The 20,785-nt window shown below is 27.6% G+C and overlaps 2 protein-coding genes across 2 annotated transcripts in view; one reads left to right on the top strand and one right to left on the bottom strand.

The window, feature by feature from the left end:
• LOC122522004 (kinesin-like protein KIF13A) overlaps positions 1–17,663 on the bottom strand; it is a 97,665-nt gene extending 80,002 nt beyond the window's left edge. Inside the window, 1 exon segment of the mRNA XM_043642779.1 lies at positions 17,158–17,663. Coding sequence (XP_043498714.1) covers positions 17,158–17,212 — 55 coding nt within the window. The 5' untranslated portion in view covers positions 17,213–17,663.
• A 172-nt stretch (positions 17,664–17,835) lies between these two features.
• Positions 17,836–20,093, top strand: LOC122522005 (DNA repair protein XRCC1). The gene is made up of 3 exons (XM_043642780.1): positions 17,836–18,039; positions 18,138–19,615; positions 19,699–20,093. Exons 2-3 carry the CDS (start codon positions 18,306–18,308, stop codon positions 19,835–19,837), a joined length of 1,449 nt encoding a protein of 482 aa, XP_043498715.1. The 5' UTR covers positions 17,836–18,039; positions 18,138–18,305; the 3' UTR covers positions 19,838–20,093.
• The last annotated feature ends 692 nt before the right edge of the window (positions 20,094–20,785 follow it).

Genomic DNA, 20,785 nt, shown 5'->3' with positions numbered 1-20,785 from the left:
TTACCATTTTTTGTAACAATTTAGAGCGAAAATTTAGTCAAAAACAACAACTTTTTTCAAAGAGACGCCATTTTGTCAAAAATCAAAATTTTTATTATTCCTTGGTTTTAATACCTGCATTAATCTATCCTTTAAAAGAATCAACCATATTTTTTAATTTCAATAATCCAAACCGCCAAAATGAAGATCACCGTCAAACATCTTTTTTTAGAGGACGTTCAGAAATCATCTACAGGAGTGGTGCAGATTAATATTTTTACACAATCGACGCGCTATTGTATTTTCAAAAGTTGCCTCTATTTGAATAACCATCACTTTTGTTTGAGAAATAAAAACTGTTTCTAGAAAAAATTCATGAAAATACGTCTTTTTCGTGCCTCGCAACTGCGTATAACCCCTTAATAACTTATTGGATTTATACAATTTTTATATTAATTTAACCAAATGCATTGTTTTTTCTTATTTATTTTATTAAGATTTTTATTGTAACTTTTATCTACGATCTCGTAAACTAGAAACTGATCATTTGAGTCATTTGCGAATTGGTATAGTTTTCAACATAAATTACAAATCGAATATAATCAAAGTAGTTCGGTAAATTCCACCACCTTCTAGCTACAATCAATTACAATAACCTCGTTTCAAACGAAGTCTCGTTGAATTTTACATCTACAGATGCAATAATACATTTACTTACATACATACATACACACATACATGGTTAAACATATAATACACTACCACAATCACCCACAACTATCACCGACAATTTGTATAAATCTCCGAGGAACACATCTACACAGAGATAAACAAAAGTTACGTACAGTTCGATGAGTTGGAAAAAAAGAACAAAAAATCGGCTCGAACTTTTTCAAATAAAAACTACAGATACATTTATTTCCTGTACCGAAACTAAATGAATTGGTTTTCGGTATAACACGATATATTTATCAGCATATTGCACTCCGATAAATGGTCAATCTTCGAAAACATTCATTGCATTGTGAATGTATAAATAATTTATAAAAAAAAAAAAAAAATGTATTTTTATAACACACATATGAGTGAACACGTTTATGAAAAAAAAAAACAAAAAAAATTTGAAATTCTACATCCTACGGTAGAATAAAATCAGAATACGAATAACAATAATTGAATCCGTAGATAACAGGATCATCATTTTGATCCTAGTTGAATTTACGTAGGAAAAATAGACAAAAAATTCTTTTCTGTTCCTTCAGATCGTTAACAAATTATTACGTATTATAACACGATATGCAATTACGAAAGGATTAGTTAATTCTTTGCTTTGTGGCATGAACGAAACGGTTCGATGGTAATCCTGCTTTCTATTTTTGTTCTTCCATTTCGTAATTTTTCAACTTTCCTTTATGAAAATGTTAATATATGAATTTGTAGGTGATCGAACGTATGAAATACGAAATGATTATATCTCTATTACAATTGAAATATATTATGTTTTATACGAAACTATATATAAAAAAAATAATATAATAATTAATAATAATTAATATAATTAATATAATAATTAATATAATAATATATAATAATTAATATAATAATATATAATAATTAATAATAATATATAATAAAAAATATAATAATATATAATAATTAATATAATAATATAATAATTAATATAATTAAATAATAATTAATAATAATTAATAATATTAATAATAATATATAATAATATAATAATATATAATAATAATAATTAATATAATAATATATAATAATTAATATAATAATATATATAATATATAATAATTAATATTAAAATACCACTGTGTGTTATACCCTTAAAAATAAATTATGTAAGTAAAGTAAAGTAACGTATTCGATAAATAAAAATAACGTAACGAACTAATACAAATGAAATCAATCGAAATGAAACTGGTTGTTAAATCAAATTAAAAAATTACATTTTATATCTCATCGTAGTTAGTGATAAGAAAGATAAAATAGATAGAGAAGAAGCAGGTGTAAACGAAGGTGCAGGTGTAGACAAAAATATTCGACATGACGAAATGTACACGTTGAATTACTTTTTCAAAATACAAACAAAAGTTAATCGATTTTATTTGAAATATATTTATATAAAAAGAAACTCACTTCGAATTTCTGACAAACTTTCTGCAATATTAATTAGATCTTAATAATAATAATAATCATCATAATTACGTTATTTGATCGATATTAAAAAAAAGATTCTTCAAAGAAAATATAAACGGATACATTTAATTTGTTTATGAAGTGGATTGAAATAACGGTGCTGACTTTTCAGGGGTTGTACAACCAGTAACATAAGACAAACCACCCCCCCACCCACCCACCCACTCTCCTAACGTTATACTTCTGCCTTTAATTTCTTTTCTTTTACTTTTGCAAGACTTCACGAAGTGGAATATTTAAAAGTTCAAATAAAGGAAGAAACAAAACACAAACAAAACAAAACTAAATCCTAAGAGGATACGATGATGAAAGGAGAATGAAATGGTGGGAGTTGGGGTGTGGTGGGGGTAGAGCAAAAAAAAAAAAAAGAGAAAAATAGGTGGAAAAAGGTATGAAAGAAGAAGACTTGTACGAAAAATCGATACGGAACTCCTATAAGGACTCTAAAGAGTCTTATCGTATCTCTCGTTTCATTTATTTTCCTTATCTCTTTGCACGGATAAAAAGGGTGATAAGGAAAAACCCATCGTCCACCAAAGTATCCAATGTTAATGTTTATTTATCTGTCGTGTGTAATTACACGAGGGGAGGAGGAAGGGGGTGGGGGTGGAAGGGGAGCACACATAATACAAATACAAACAATACGAATATAAAAATATTTCATTGATACTCTCGTATTGGTTTTCTTTTTTCTTTTTCTTCTTTTTTTTTAATAGAAATTTTTACAATTTTTACAATTTTTATTCAAACGTAAAAAATGTCTCTCTTCGTATTTCATTGGAAAAAGTTAAACGACAACGAGTTTTCGTTGTTGCAATTTAACGCGTTAAAGAATATGAATGAGAATGCATTTAGTTATTTTTTGAAAGAAGAAAAAAGTTCAATAAATAAAAGAAAGAAAGAGAAAAAAAAAGAGAAAGAAAAAAAGTGTAGGTAAGGTAAGGTGTCGTAACGCGATTGGTCAAAACTTTTCAACCTGTCCAACCTCGTCTATTGTTTCTCTTGACTCGAGACCTAAACTTCTAAGTCCTAATCCTTTTTGGCAAGTACGAGAAACTTGCTTTTACGAGTTAAGTCGTCCACATCGTAAAAAATGTCTCCCCCCCTCCCCCCCGTTACTTTCCAACCTTTTTGTACTTTTCCTCTTTTTTTTTCTTTTCTTTCCTTGCATTCCTCTTTTCTTTTCTTTTCTTTTTATTTTCTTTCTCTCTTTCCTCGGTCAATTTTTCTTCAAATTTTCCTGTGAAAGGGGAAAAAAACTTACAAGGATCTAAAGGACCTCCAGTCTCAAAATATTTCCCACCCACACACATAAGTAGATCTAAATTCTAAACGATTTCACAACTTAAAAGGATCTAAAGGACCTTCAGTCTCAAAATATTTCCCACACACAAACCACCCACGCATAAGTAGATCTAAATTCTAAACGATTTCACAATTATGAAGATGGAATCCTATTTTTTTTCATAGAAAAAAAAATGAGAAGGCAAACAAAATGAATTAGTCGAAAAATTGTTCCTTTTCGAAAAAGAAAAAAAAAATATTCAATTAATATCACTGCTAAAAATAAATTATTTTTCTAAATTTTTATTCATTATTTTTATTCATCAATTTTTATTCATAGAAAAAGAAATAAAAAGGCAAACAAAATGAATTAGTCGAAAAATTGTTCCTTTTCGAAAAAGAAAAAAAAATATTCAATTAATTATCACTGCTAAAAATAAATTATTTTTCTAAATTTTTATTCATTATTTTTATTCATCAATTTTTATTCATAGAAAAAAGAAAATAGAAGGCAAACAAAATGAATTAGTCGAAAAATTGGAATCTTCCAAATCTTCTTTCGTTCCTTTTCGAAAAAAAAAAAATTCAATTAATATCACTACTACGATGTAAAAATAAATTATTTTTCTAAATTTTTATTCATTATTTTTATTCATCAATTTTTATTCATAGAAAAAAGAAAATAAGAAGGCAAACAAAATGAATTAGTCGAAAAATTGGAATCTTCCAAATCTTCTTTCGTTCCTTTTCGAAAAAAAAAAATTCAATTAATATCACTACTACGATGTAAAAATAAATTATTTTTCTAAATTTTTATTCATTATTTTTATTCATCAATTTTTATTCATAGAAAAAAGAAAATAAGAAGGCAAACAAAATGAATTAGTCGAAAAATTGGAATCTTCCAAATCTTCTTTCGTTCCTTTTCGAAAAAAGAAAAAAAAAAAATTCAATTAATATCACTGCTACGATGTAAAAATCAATTATTTTTCTAAATTTTTATTCAGTATTTTTATTCATCAATTTTTATTCATAGAAAAAAGAAATAAGAAGGCAAACAAAATGAATTAGTTAAAAAATTGGAATCTTTCAAATCTTCTTTCGTTCCTTTTCGAAAAAAGAAAAAAAAAAATATTCAATTAATATCACTACTACGATGTAAAAATAAATTATTTTTCTAAATTTTTATTCATTATTTTTATTCATCAATTTTATTCATAGAAAAAAAGAAATAAGAAGGCAAACAAAATGAATTAGTCGAAAAATTGGAATATTCCAAATCTTCTTTCGTTCCTTTTCGAAAAAGAAAAAAAAAAAAAATTCAATTAATTATCACTACTACGATGTAAAAATAAATTATTTTTCTAAATTTTTATTCATTATTTTTATTCATCAATTTTTATTCATAGAAAAAAGAAATAAGAAGGCAAACAAAATGAATTAGTCGAAAAATTGGAATCTTCCAAATCTTCTTTCGTTCCTTTTCGAAAAAAAAAAAAAAAAAATATTCAATTAATATCACTGCTACGATGTAAAAATCAATTATTTTTCTAAATTTAAAGAGATTAACAATTTTTCTCGTATACTTAGGTGTGATTAAATTTTCTCTACGCAAACGAATGTATGAAAATGCATTTGAAATACGTTTAGGTATAATTTATTATCTAAAATTGAAAAAAAAAAAAGAAAAAAAAAAGTATCCGAAGAAGGATACATTTTTATTTAGAAAAAAAAAAAAAATTCAACAACGAGATTATTCGATACGATGATTAATTGAAATTTATATCTGTGTTTATTAATGAAATCGTAAAGAAATGATTTGCGTATTCTTAAATGTAAATCATTGAAAAATAAAATACATTTTATTTATATGGGATATCAAATTAACCTGTACATTTACCAAAGAGACCGATTATATTTATCCGCAATTGTTTTTCTTTTAATTTATTTGAAATATGGATGCATAAGTGCATGCATTATAAAAAAAAAAAAAAACACATGTATGTTTGTTTGTTTGTAAAATATTTCTCTCATACGACACGGATGGATGAAAAAGGCAAAAGGTTATCGAAAAGTAAAGAAACTTCTGATTTAAATTTGAAAAATGTTATGGAGAAATGTATAACGATTCTTCTTACTCGTCTCCTCGTTGTCGTCGTCTTCGTGAAATATCTGCGACGGATGGGGGGTGGGTGCAGGGGGGTTGCTAAAACGAGATTTGAAAGAGAAGAAAATGCACTGACACGAAAATACCTTTTTCTCCGTTTGGCTCGGTTTGCGCACGTTCTTTACGTTTTATCAAAAAGAGCCCCTTTCTGTTTCCCCAACGATATCGTTATTTCTTTTTTCGAAATACGAGAGTACCATCAGGTGTACAAGAGAGAAGCCAGGTGTAGCTACGTATTTATTATAAAGTGCATTACACTTAAGCTTTTGGGGGACCACACAATTTTAAAGCAAAAGAAAAAAACAAAAAAAATAACGTGGCTCGATATTTTTTTCTTCCACTCAAACTAAATTCAAAAAACGGAGCTGTTAATTTCTTATTTAAAACAATTTGTACATTTTTAATTCATTTATTCGAATAATATTGCGTTATTATTATTATTATTATTATTATTATTATTATTATTACTCTTTCATTGAATATTAATTTAATTTAATAAAATAAAATAAAATAAATATTATAAATGCAAGCCTCGTTGACCTATTTTGAAATTCTTCTTAATCCCTTTTATTTCGTTGGATCCTTTGAGATTCGAATCGACGAGGAAGAAAAATGCTTTGCAAGCTTTTCTATCCGAAAATTCGTAAGACGATCTTCTAGAGAAACGTAAAACCAAAAGCAGATTGTTTGACGTATAAAACGTGGTATGTCTAAAAAAAAAAAAAATAATAAATAGGAAAAGCTAAAAGGGGGAAACAAAAAATAAACGAGGGTTAAAAGCAAAAAGGTTGAGGGTTTTATTATTTATAAAAAAAAAAAAAAAGAAAAAAGAATACAAGTTTACTACGTTATCAACCCTATGCATAAAAATCGCATAATTAAATTAAACAAAACAAACAAAAACAATTTTTAAATTACAAACGAGTATTTTATTCAAACTTAATAAAAAAAAAAACAAAAAAAAAATGAAAGAATTAATCTTATTGGATTACGTATTTACGATTAAATTAAAAAACACTAAAGAAGGGAATATTTCTTGGAAAGTTTAAAATCGATCGTACGTGACCAAGTAAAAAAAAAAAAAATAAAGAAAAAGGGGAAAAAAAATGTAAAAATTTCGTGACCAGAAAAAAAGATCCTCCTCCGACGAGGGTTTCTTTATTTTTTTTTTTAATCCTATGCATCGTTATGCAAAAAAAAAAAATCTAATTATGCCTGGAAACGTAGCTTGCATCTACATTCTACATACATATACATATATACATACAAATATGCTCATATTTTGCAGATAAGTAAGTATGCATCTTAAAAGTAATCTCATCTATTACTTATTCTATTATCTCGAATGACAATTTTCGTTAAATTTTCGTATTAAAACGAAGAGAGAGAAAAAAAAAAAAAAAGAAACAAAAACAAGAAAACATGGCTCTGTGTTGCATAAATTAATAGATTATAAAAATTCGTGTATATTCATGAACTGCAATATTCGCATAAACGCAAGTACAATTATTCATTCGTTAAATATTACAAAGTTATGCACAACAATCATATTTTATTGTAATTATAAAATAAAACAAAAATTATAATATAATATATATATTTAATATAATATATAATAAAATATATAATATATAATATAATATAAATAAATAATATAATAATATATAAATAATATAATAATATATAAATAATATAATATATAAATAAAAAAAAAATATAATAATCTGCTTATTTATAATTTTGTACTGCGAGAAGCTAAAAAAAAAAAAAAAGGAAAACTTTCTTAAAGCGATAAACGATGACAACATTTGCTCGACAACTCGTTTTACTCATTTCTCTCAATTTTTGTTTTTATATATATATGCTGATAAGGCGAGTAGGATAACTGAAATATGATAATAATTAATAAAATACTGTCGTTGCTATTAATGCTGGTGATGGTGGTGTTACTGGTGTTTTGATGTTGGTTGCTGTATTCGCTTGAAAATATTTCTACGTTGTAATTCAATACGTTTTTATAAATAATTATATTGTAATAATAATGATTAAAGAAAATTTTCAATGAAATCGCAATACTTTCCAAGAGCACGCTCTAATAGAATTTTCAAACGTTAATCAGCTTTAAATATATATAATCTTGATAATATTTATTTTATTATTCGTTAAATAAATCGTAGGAAAAAATGAAAGTGAACAATTCATTTACAAAATATCATCTTCAACAACGTTTTCATTATTTTAATTAATATCACAATTATTATTATTATCATTACTATAATACAATTTGTCAATGTTTATCAATTAATCAACGTCTAAATAATTACTATTAATTTTTAAATATGCACAACGTTATACGACATTAAGGGGTTATACGCAGTTAGAATTTAAAAAAAATCGATTTTTTTTTTTTTCATTTTCGGAATGTACATATATTTAAGTATATTCTCTGAAAATTTCAAATCGATCCGACAAATATTCTTCACTTCATGTAAGCTGCAAATAAAAATTTTTAACTATGTGTAAACGTATCTTTGAAACTTTAAACGCGTTTTTCTCAAAACGGTATTTTCAAAGTCGGTGATCTCGATTTTTCAAAAACGGTTTAACCGATCGATTTCGAATTTTACACAATCTTCTTAGATATATTCCTCAGGTATTAAGTATAAGGAATAATTTTTAAAAAATTTATTACTATTTTTTTGTAACAATTTAGAGCGAAAATTTTAGTCAATAACAACAACTTTTTTTTCAAATAGACGCCATTTTGTCAAAAATCACAATTTTTATTATTCCTTGGTTTTAATACCTGCATTAATCTATCCTTTAAAAGAATCCACCATATTTTTTAATTTCAATAATCCAAACCGCCAAAATGAAGATCACCGTCAAACGTCTTTTTTTTAGAGAACGTTTAGGAAATCATCTACAGGAGCGGTGCAGATTAATATTTTGACATAATCGACGCGCTATTGTATTCTCAAAAGTTGCCTCTATTTGAATTACCATCACTTTTCTTTGAGAAATAAAAACTGTTTCTAGAAAAAATTCATGAAAATGCGTCTTTTTCGTGCCTCGCAACTGAGTATAACCCCTTAATAACAATAATAATAATATTAAAATAAATGATTTACTAAGGATAATTCGAATGGAAAAATTGTAATAATCACACCTAAATCCGACTGAGAAAATTCTAAGTGAGAGTAAGCAATCTTTCGAAAGATAATTAAAAGCAAACTAAAGAGAGAGAGAGAGAAAGAAGCAAACAAAAGAAAAATATGGCGTACATTGGGTGTCTCGTAAGATCCCCAGTTCAACCCCCCGTACATTTCAGTCTGCGTATCGATCGTATGCGTGGAAAGGAACATCCTTTGTTTCGGTGATGTTGAAATACATAAATACATATGTATATATGCGTACATGATACTTATGTACCATCATCATCACTAATACACATATACACACACACACACACGTGTCGAACAGAAAAGCTTCGATACTTTTTATTCCTTCTAATACCAAAAGTGTTAACGTTGCGTGATGAATTATTACACAAGGATAGATGTGAGGGGGGGTGAGGGGGTGATGACTCTATTAAAAAATTATTACATCAATCTGATTAATTCTAATGAATGCTAACGACCGTGTAATGGTTTTTATTCATCAAATTAAGTTAATGAAATGATATTTTATTCGCGACAGTTGAAATTATTTCTCTCGAACATTTATGAACATAGAATAAATATATTTGCGAAACGAATTATTTTAATCTTTTTATTTGAAAAATATTATATAAATCTTTTTTTTTTTTTGGTTTTTTGTCGCGAAGTTTCAATAATTTTTTTATTTTCAACATCAACCGTAACTTAATATTTATTTAATAATTGAAACAACATTTGAATAGAGAAAAAATATATCTCCGATATTAAACTAATCTATGCATATACACAAATAAATAGAGTAAAAATGTTGTTCGATACTTGTTTCGCGTTAGTCATTGAAAATTGAATTTAAAACGATACAATTACGTTAGACGAAACTTTCGTAGTTTTATTAATCGATTAAAAGAAACAACGATGAGAATAATAAACTTTTACGAGAGACTTTAAGGATGATTTGTCGGTACAATCGGAAACAAAAGTTAATGACATTTTCATCAAATCCATATCTCTTAATATCTGTTGAAATAGATGATTTAAACCAACTATTTTTTTTTTTTATAATTGAAATTTTGATATAAAGTTTCTAAAAGAATGAAATTTAGTGATCATTTTAATAATATTAACATAAAAATCACAATTTAAGTGAAAATTGTAAAATAACTTTTGTTTGTGACTGTACCGACAAATCATCCTTAAATATTTCTACGAAGTGTCAGCTCAAAATAAAACGAAAATAATAATTAAAAGAAAGAGAAGAAGAAGAAGAGGGGAGGGAGGTAAACAAGAAAAGTTAATAAACAAATTACGTTTTCTTCTTTTTTTTTTTTTTTCGTTTAATTTAATTACACATATAAAACGTAAAAAGTAAAAAACTATCTCTCTCTCTCTTTCTATTTTTCTCTATCGTTAAATTAATAAACATTCATTAATCTCATTGAACGAAATAAATTCGTATGAACGTACGAATGATTATCGATCCACCTTTTTTTTTTTTCAACATATCGAATAAGCAATTTATAAATTAATTGCAACATCAAAAGGTAGTCATTGGAATGGGAAGTTATTGAAAAAAAAGGTACTAGAAAAACACGTGAAAAAGTAAGTGCCGATCTTTTGATAAATCTCCCGATTGAAAATAACCAATCTTGATTAAAACTAAATGCGAACTCTCGTAAAGGTAATCAATCGTTCCTGAAGATACAGCTAGCAGTAAAAAGAAGTTGAGAAAAAATACATGGTTGAATAATTTCGTATGTATGATGATGATTCGAAGCTGATGATACACACACACACACACACAGCAATACATTTATATTAATTAATGAAATTGTTCACTCAAACGATCGAAAAATAATTACACAAAAGAAAAATATTTTTCATTCGTGATTTATGCGACTGGTCGAACATAATCGAAAGGAATAATAATAAAAAGAATAAAAATGAAGGATTTTTTTTTGTTGTCGTCGGGTCGAGGAAAAAACGAAGAACAAAAAAAAGTCCGAATTTTTCAAACTTTTCGTAAAAAGGGAATTGAAGGGAGGAAAGAAGGGCATAATAAAGGAATAATTTGTCTTCGGGGGAAAACCTTTTTATATATGTATCTTCATATTTATTCTAAGGTCGAAGAAAATAAAGTGAGGAAGAACATTTTCTCGAAGATTTTTCTCGCGACTTTGTAAGTAAAGGGGAAAAAAAAGAAAAAAAAGAAAAAAAATCAGATCTCGCGAAAAGAAGAGAAAAGAGGTGTTTGTGCGTAATATGTGCGAGAGACCTTTCCATAAATTTAATCCCCGTCGATTTTAAAAATATGAAAGAAAGAAAGCAAGATAAGGGAAAACTTTTTCCTTGAATTTTCTTCCAACGTTAGAGAAAATATAATTGATAAAATAAAAAAAGAAATAAAAAGTTAAAGAACGTTTAAGAAACGAAGGGCGAGAAAGTTGACGAAGGGAGGGGGGAAGAAAAACTATGAGAAACTTTTGAGAAACAAAAACACAAAAAAAATCGAATTTCTTCGATGACACGTGCGACAAAAAAAGAAATTATTTCTGAAGATAGAGAAAGGAAATTTTCAAGGATGATAATTCAATGAATCATCGCATCGATATATATATATATATATGTGTGCATATTCATCATGCTAAAGAAACTAAAAGTATTCCATTAATAACAAACTTGTGATATGAACGATATCTCTGATGTCACAAAAGGTATCGCAGAAAAGTCTGATTTCGTATTAGATTCTAAAGGAACTTGTAATTAATAAATATGCTAATGAACAATATTTAATAAACTTTAGGACATTTATTATTATAAAAATAAATTTATATAATATATTGTGTATGTGTGGATATATAAAATAATCATTCAATTTGTATTGTTTTAATTTTTTTAATGAAATATCTTCTAATTCTAATTCTAAAGGATCAAAAATACTTGTAACTAATAAATATGCTAATGAATAATATTGAATAAATTTTAGGACATTTATTATTATAAAAATAAATTAATATAAAAAAATATATTGTGTATGTAGATATAAAATAATCATTCAATTTGTATTGTTTTAATTTTTTTAATGAAATATCTTCTAATTCTAATTCTAAAGGATCAAAAACACTTGTAACTAATATAAATATGCTAATGAACAATATTGAATAAATTTTAGGACATTTATTATTATAAAAATAAATTAATATAATATATTGTGTATGTGTGGATATATAAAATAATCATTCAATTTGTATTGTTTTAATTTTTTTAATGAAATATCTTCTAATTCTAATTCTAAAGGATCAAAAACACTTGTAACTAATATAAATATGCTAATGAACAATATTTAATAAACTTTAGACATTTATTATTATAAAAATAAATTAATATAATATATTATGTATATGTGGATACATAAAATAATCATTCAATTCGTATTGTTTTAATTTTTTAATGAAATATCTTCTAATTCTAATTCTAAAGGAACAAAATACTTGTAACTAATATATATGCTAATGAACAATATTTAATAAACTTTAGGACATTTATTATAAAAATAAATTAATATAATATATTGTGTATGTAGATATAAATAATCATTTAATTTGTATTGTTTTAATTTTTTAATGAAATATTTTCTAATTCTAATTCTAAAGGATCAAAAACATTTGTAACTATATATATGCTAATGAACAATATTTAATAAACTTTAGGATATTTATTATTATAAAAATAAATTAATATAATATATTATGTATAGATATATAAAATAATTATTCAATTTATGTATTGTTTTAATTGAACGAAATATCTTGAATTTTATTCGCCATTCTAATTCGATAAAATATCTAAATAATGTAATTAAATTGTCATAATCTCGATATACATATATATATCTTATCTGTTACATTTAAATATGTAAACGTCAATTTGGAGGATCTACGACCATGGTAAGAAAATAAATCAGTCGCTTTTATGCGACGATTAAGAGATCTCCATTCGCGCCAACGAATAAGACCGTCTTAACCCATTTTGGGTTACGTCGATTAAACCGGTGCTCGGTCATACGATCGATCGATTAGGATGATACGACCTCTCGAAAGATATTACAATTTCTATCTTTTCTATTTCAAATACCTCCCACCCCCCTCCCCATCTCTCTCCCTTTCTCTCTCTCACACACAGATACACATACATGCATACACATTACACTCACGCAATTTTTCTCGAACCTTTTATCAATCATTTTTGTCTATTTATTTTTGTAATTTTATTTTCCACAGTTAATTCGATGAAACATAATTCGATTGAAATGGGGAAAAGTTTTATTTATCGATAAGCAAAGTTTCGTTCGTAAAAATAAAATGTAGGAGTATAATACTCGTAGTTTAAATAGCATGCATGACTCGTTGATATTACACATGTGTGACATGCAACGTCAAGACGTCGATGACGATTAGCATAATGACGACAACGACAACGACAAGGAGGTGGAGGAGGTGGAGGAGGAGGAGGAGGAGGAGGAGGTGGAGGACGAGGACGATGCGACATTCTCACACAATCGTGCATGATCTGACATTTAAATATATGTATGCATAAAATACACTCACACACATACACACAGATACACACAGAAAGAGAGAAAGAGAGATAAACGGTCCTAGACGAAATTTCAACATTTTTACGATTTTCCTTTCTTCGAGAGATCGCACGAGATTTCACAATTGACCTAACACTCTTCGTCGTAACGACGTTTTTTATCGTTTACGTCGACAACGTATTCCCGATTTATTCGCCAAGCCAATAAAAGTATTGTCGGAGTACCTTTTTATGATTTTTCTTTTTTTTTTACTTTTTTTCTTCAAAATATTTCATTGTTTTTTTTAATCTAATTGTATTAAGTAAATGAAAGATGTTTATTGTATACTGTATCGAACAAATATTTGAATATTTTATCTGTAAATATGTGAGGATGAATATTGCTCTCTGACATTTCTTTTTTTTTAAACATTTATTGAATACTTTTTTGGTTCTAAATAAATAAAAGACAAATATGATTATTTTATTGAAAAAAAAAAAAGAAAAATGAAAAATTAATTTATTACATTAATCAATTATTTTCAATTCCTGTTATTATCGTCATCGATAAAAATTATTTACAAAAACAAAAAAATATATAAAATATATACGTAAAATAATTTAGGTCACTTTCACGATATCACCGACATATACACACTGAATATACTTTCAAATGATCGATATCCCATAAAATGTATGAATCATATTGATTTAATAGAACTAACTTGTAGCAGAAGAAGAAGAAGAATAAAAAGATGAAAAGGAAAAATAAAAAAAAATAAAATAAAGAAAAATAAAGTAAAACCTTAACGAAGAGATGGGCTACTTTCGATAGCAGTTAAACGATAATGATCGAGATCTATCGTCAGTAAACGTTATAGATTGTTGTGTTCGAGGAGTTACAGCGAAATCGAAAGTGGAAGGAAAAGTCCCGAAGATAGACGATGACGTCCGAAGGGGGAAACATGTGAGAGACAGGTGTGTTTCACATGTACACACATACACACACGTATATATATATATATTCACATGTATATGTTTACTTGACGTTTATCATACGATCTAACTTATCGCGAGGCCATTTAATCGACTTTTGATTAAATAAAATGATAACGAAAGGAAAAAAAAATAAATGTAAAGACAAGAAAAAAAAAAAATAGCCTGCAATACACGCACGTATGATATTCATAAATATATTTGATGTATGTATAATATGACACGATTAAACGAATTAGATCAGGCCAATAATAAAAATGAAAGGACCATTACATTTGCCACTACTTGGCAACCTACGATAATCATTTGAAAGATGAACAACACGTTCTTATTCGAGATTACTTGCACGTAATAAACCATAAGTTTTATATTTTAAATAATAAAACCTATCAAATCGATAACCAAGATCGATGTATAATAATATATTATTATTGTATACATTCTTAGAACATAATTTGTATGATAAAAACATGGACTATGAAAAAATGAACGTTCGATGATAATGAATGTTTTAACGTCAGAGAAACAATGATGAAAAGAGAAATAAAAAGACAGAGAGAGAGAATGAGAGAATAGAAGGGGGAGAGGAGAGGGAACAGTCGACGTTATCGATCAACCAATTAAAACCCAGAACGTGGAAGATAACGAAAGTGCCAATCTCGCGAACTTTAATAACTCGTTCGTTCGTCTTCTTCATTTACATCTACGAGACTAACGCTGATAATTCTAAATATAAACATAGAAAAATATATTATTCTTTTTTTGTAAAGTTATGCAAACGATTCTTCTATATACATATTATTGGAACTGCTTGAAAAGTTCTTAGTACCTTCAATTTATGTTTAATATTTATTACATTTTTCTTTAAATTGGTTAAAACTTGACTAACAACTCAATTGTATAAGAAATGATTGGCTTAGGAAAATGTATATTAAATATATATTAATCGAATTTTTAAGGAAATTTTCAGCCGAGCCAATCAAATACAAATCTAATCAAATTGGTAATGCGTTATTATTGTTTAAAAAAAAAATAGAAAGAATGCAAAACGTTGAAATTAAAAATACATACTAGAAGTAACATTTGGTAAATTATTCTTTCGAAAATTTGATAATAATTCTAATCGAAATCAGCGAAAATTCGTAGAACAAGCAAAAATCATATACATCTTTTTGTTTGATCTTCAATGCACTTGATAACGTGAACTTTACATTTAACCTTGATGAAAATGTTTCGTCGAATGCATTGGTGCATCGTAACAAAGCTAACGGGTAAGAGAAAAGGGCTTTTGAAATTGTGTCGGAGGAAATAAATCGTGTAAAAAGAAAGAGCGGTTTTTTTTTTGTTTTTGAACCGTGCTTATTGAAAATATTACAATTGAAAAATAGAAAAGAAATAATAAATAGGTTGCACATGCAAGTACATTTTATTTATCTATCTCTTTACATTGATAAATATTAATAAAATAAAATTTCTAAATTTCACTGAGAATACTTGGAAATATTTTCCTATAATTAAAATTTCATTTTATATCAATTATGAGATTAAAATATACTATTATGTATCTGTTTATCTTTTTAATTTATCCTAGCATTGATAAATGTTAATAAAATGAAAATTTCGAAATTTCACTATACATATCTGATATTTCTATAATAAAAAAAAAAACTTGAAATACTTATTCGAAAGAAATACAAATTAACTTTAAACAGAATGTGTCATTAAAAAAGTCAATTAAATTGAACACACTAACGAATTATTAATCACAATTTTCCAACACACCTAAATATTTATCTATATACGTATTACAAGTACATTTAATGGTAGATTATAACCCGAGGAATATCTCAGCAAGTTCGAATCTATTTTTCGAACAAAGAACCGCCAGGCTATGGGATTTGCTCTGTGTAAACACGGAATCCTTTCTTCTTAGTGCATACTTGCAACAACATAAAACATAGATTACACGAATACTAACACATAAGAAGATTATCAATTACAATTAGTGTTTTGCCAATACGATAATGCACACTATAAAAAACAAAAAAAAATCGTGATAAACATAATCTTTCATTGAACAACAAAAAATCGAGAAGAAAACAGTAAACAAATTTTCAGACGAAAAAAACATCGATGATAATTTTGATTAAAGAAATAAAGGAAAATAAAAAAAACGTTTAACGTCAAACTTCTCTCTCTCTCTCTCTCTATTTCTATCTCTCTCTCTCACTCTGTCATTTTAACGCACGCGTTCGGAGCCCGTTTGTTCCGCTCTTTGATACTTCGGAACGATCGAATCGGAAAATGGAGAGTAGGGGAATGAGTAAAAGAGAAAGAGAATATAAATTGTAAGAAAGAAAGAAAGAAAGAGAGAGAGGGAGAGAGATAGATAGTTAAAGATAAAAAGAGAAGGTTTGAAAAGAGAGACGTCGACGTGGATCAGGTGAGCGAGCGGTCAAAGATAAAAGTGTCATTCGTCATAATTGCACACTAACTCCAATCGAGAAAAATCGAAGGTCGATCGTTCCGAGACTACTCTACGATCTTTAAAAAAGAAAATAATGAAGGAATGAAAAAAAGAATAAAGAGGAAGGAAGGAAGGAAGGAAGGAAGGAAGAACGACGCATCGTTGTACCTCCTCATCCTGACGTCTTCCCTCAAAAAAATAATTGAAATATTAATGCTATACCTAACAAACTCAATTCCATACGATTAATTGACATAATTTAAAATATATGTATATGTATATGTATATATATGATATTCTTTGTGAAACATACATACCTCTTCGATTAAACGGCCGGACCCGAACGGCGACCTTTATCTTATCCGTGGCCATTTCGTATATGTAGATGTATATGTGTGTGTAATTTAAATGTGTGTAAGTGTAATGCGTGCAGTGCTACGCGCGTTGTGTCTCAATGTATATATATGATATATGTATGTACGATGTATATGTATGATCTATGTATGTGTATGTATGTGTAAGTGTGTGAGTGAGTGTTTTCACACCGGTAACAACGCGCACACCGTCGTGTCGTATAACCTGATCACTCGGAACGGCTCGTTTCAGCTAACGCGCGCGCACAATTTCGACTTTCACAGGAACCTCATAACGCTAGATTATCTTCAACCCATACCGCGAACCTTTCATCTTTCAAACGGCACTACGTCTCACCGAGCCCATGACACACTTCGCCATATTGCTCGTAGCTCGTCGTGCACCGCCGGACGACGATGATCGTCCTCTTACTATCGAGTGAACGTACTTACGAAGACTACCGCCAGGAACGCTTCTCGCGATTTCCAACGGCCTTCGGTTACCTTCGGATTCATTCGGTTCTCTTTTTATGACGTCACGATTACCTACACGCACCATCTAGTGATATGCAATTGTACTAAAAGTGGTCAAGCGATCGATAGCGTGACCATCGCTTGGCGCGAAAATTTAAACTGCTTTTATTATTTTTATTTATTTTCACCATTCCTTTGTTGATCAATTTCGCTCGATTCAATTATCGAATCGCGGATTGCTACTGATTTGTTGATTTTTAATCCATTTTTAATTTGGATTATTTAAATGAGAAAATTTATGTTTCTTGTTTAGGTTATTTGAAATTGTCACGTTTCTCCAATTTGTATATAAGAAAATATAAGTTGGCATTGGTAAGGTTATGTTATACTACATTTGACGTTATGAATAAATTACATTTTTTAAATATTGTCTTATTATCTTGACATATCGTGTTATTTATTATTTTTAGATATTGAATAAGTGAAAGGAACGAATTTATCTGAAAATATATCCTATACAATATAATTAATTGTCAAGTATTGTCACAGTATAATAGTCTAAGCTATATGTGACAATTAAAATATTAAGAATAAGACAAAAAATCTAACATTTGAAGAATTAGTCGAGGATTTCCAAAATGATTATTAAATTTACAAAAATAATTCACTGCTCATCTGAACATCCATCTTATCCTGCTTCTAATTTATTGGATCACCGTAAGAACACTTCATGGAGATGCGCAAAGCCTGGAGAAATGTTGGCAACAGTTACCTTTCAACTAGCTGAACCTTCTACTATAACAGGAGTTGATATTGGTAATTATCGGTCTTGCGTAGTTATTGTTACTGCATCTACATCTTCAGATCCAGATACCTGGCTTCCTATCGTACAACATCAATTCATGAGGAATGACGAGGCTGCAGATGGTAAATTCAAAGATCAAGTACAACTGTTCACTAAAAAGGAACTAAACCCAGATAAAATAAAAACAAAATTTGACCGGATTAAAGTTACTTGTATGCAGTCAGCTAACTTGAAGGAATTATTCGGTCTAATGTTCTTCATAGCAAAAACAGAAGTAATGGTTGATTTAGGGCTAGACGTTTTTGGTCGGTTCAAATTAAAACAGAAAGAAGAAAATGATGGCAAACCTCCGGTAGATGAGTTCAAAGAGAAATATCTTAAAATGATGGCTAAGAAGAAAGCGGAACTAAATTCTAAGGATGATTTACTTAAAAAAGCTAAAGAAAGCAGTATGCTGGCTTTCTCCAAACGCCAAGAAGAAAATAGGGAACCAATGAAAAGACCCTTGTTAAAAAAATTGGAAGCTGGTAAGGCTGAAGAAGTATTTGGAAATCAAAACAAAACTCCTGAATCAAATAAATATGAATTAACTACAGATATAGCAATAGCTAATGCCACGGGGATGGAAGATAAACGAAATGAAAATGTTATGCGTACTCCATTCGGAGACATAATACCTTCCCCAACTTCAAAGAAAAATAGTAATGATAATGTAGAAACAAAAAAACGTTCTTTGACTTCGGAGGAAAAAAATACACAAAAAAAAGTTAAAAAGGAATGTCCAAAATGTTCAATAGAATCAGATGATAAACCATGTGCAACTTGTGGACGCTTGGCACAACCTATACCACTTCCTTCTTCTATCACCAAAGTTACCAAAAATAAACCTAAGAAATTATTTTCTCAACTTTTACAAAATATAACTTTTTCTCTTAGTGGATATGTTAATCCTCAAAGGGACGAAATCAGAAGAAAGGCACTTAAAATGGGCGCCACATATATTGCTAATCCAAACACTTCCAATAATTTATGTACACATTTAATCTGTGCTTTTGCTAATACACCAAAATTTCAACAACTGAAGGATCATTCTAAAATAGTATCACATAAATTTATTGAAGATTGCTATAATGAAAAAAAAAGGTATCCTACAAATTACATAAATATTTATATATCATAGATTATCTACCTATCATGTAAATGAATAATTCTATTTTTGATTATAGATTACCATGGAGAAGATATGCTATGGATAAGAAAGAAAAAAAGAAACCTGAAAGCGAAGATGAAATTGAAGCCGATGAATCCCCGCAAGGAACACCTAATCCATTCGAAGAGGATACCGATTCTGAAACCTATTATTAATTAAAAATAGAGATAAAATATCATTTTTTATAAAGATATTGAAAGTAAATTAACTATAGTTTATCTTATTACCATAAAAGAATATTGCCATAAAAAGAATATTAAATTATTTAACTAACAATAAGAGAGAAAATTCTATATTTTAATTCTATTTACAAAATGACTTTATATATCAATTATTGATGTACTGTTTTTACTATGTATAGGAAAGCTGAAAAGTTCAAAATCTAGCATATTGAGGGTTGTAATGTTCCTTCTCGAAGTCTACCGTTAGACTGACACGTTGTATTTTATGAAAGTTCTTTTATTGAATGTTGTATATATGACTTTCCGAAAATTACATAGATAAAAAACGCACATAATATTCGAAATAATTACAATTTATGATTATATTTTTGTATTCTTTATATTTTTATGAAATTATTTAAACAACACAATCCATTATAAAAATTTAATAAACAACAACGTTTTCGTTATTACTTCGTAAAAGCTCAAAGTATACGATCTTTGTAGCGTCCTCCTCGAAATTCCTCTTCAGACTGGCACGTTATCCTCTGTGAAAGTTTTTTTATTAAATATTATTTATATGACTTTCCGAATGTTGCGCATGTATATAAAGGGAATAATTCATCTAATCAATAAAATTTAAGATTACAAGTTACAGTAAACTTCAATAATTCACATTTTCCATTAGTATATTGTTTTTTAATTGTTTGAATATATTCGTTGTATAATTTTTTAGAGAAATGTACTTTCTTTTTCATTTCCATATACGTGTACATTACGTATACATTAACAATTATTTTAATGTACTAATGCACTTTTCTTATATTACAGCTAAATTTTATACTCGAAGTCATCACTGTGCAGGAGCATTATAAAATAATTACATAAAAATGATAAAAATGTTGAAATCAGAACGTTATAATTTTAAATTTTATTAATTGG

The sequence above is a fragment of the Polistes fuscatus genome, unplaced genomic scaffold (genome assembly GCF_010416935.1).
Source record: "Polistes fuscatus isolate 324 unplaced genomic scaffold, CU_Pfus_HIC Scaffold5, whole genome shotgun sequence".
Lineage (NCBI taxonomy): Eukaryota > Metazoa > Arthropoda > Insecta > Hymenoptera > Vespidae > Polistes > Polistes fuscatus.
This window is presented reverse-complemented; position numbering and strand designations above follow the sequence as displayed.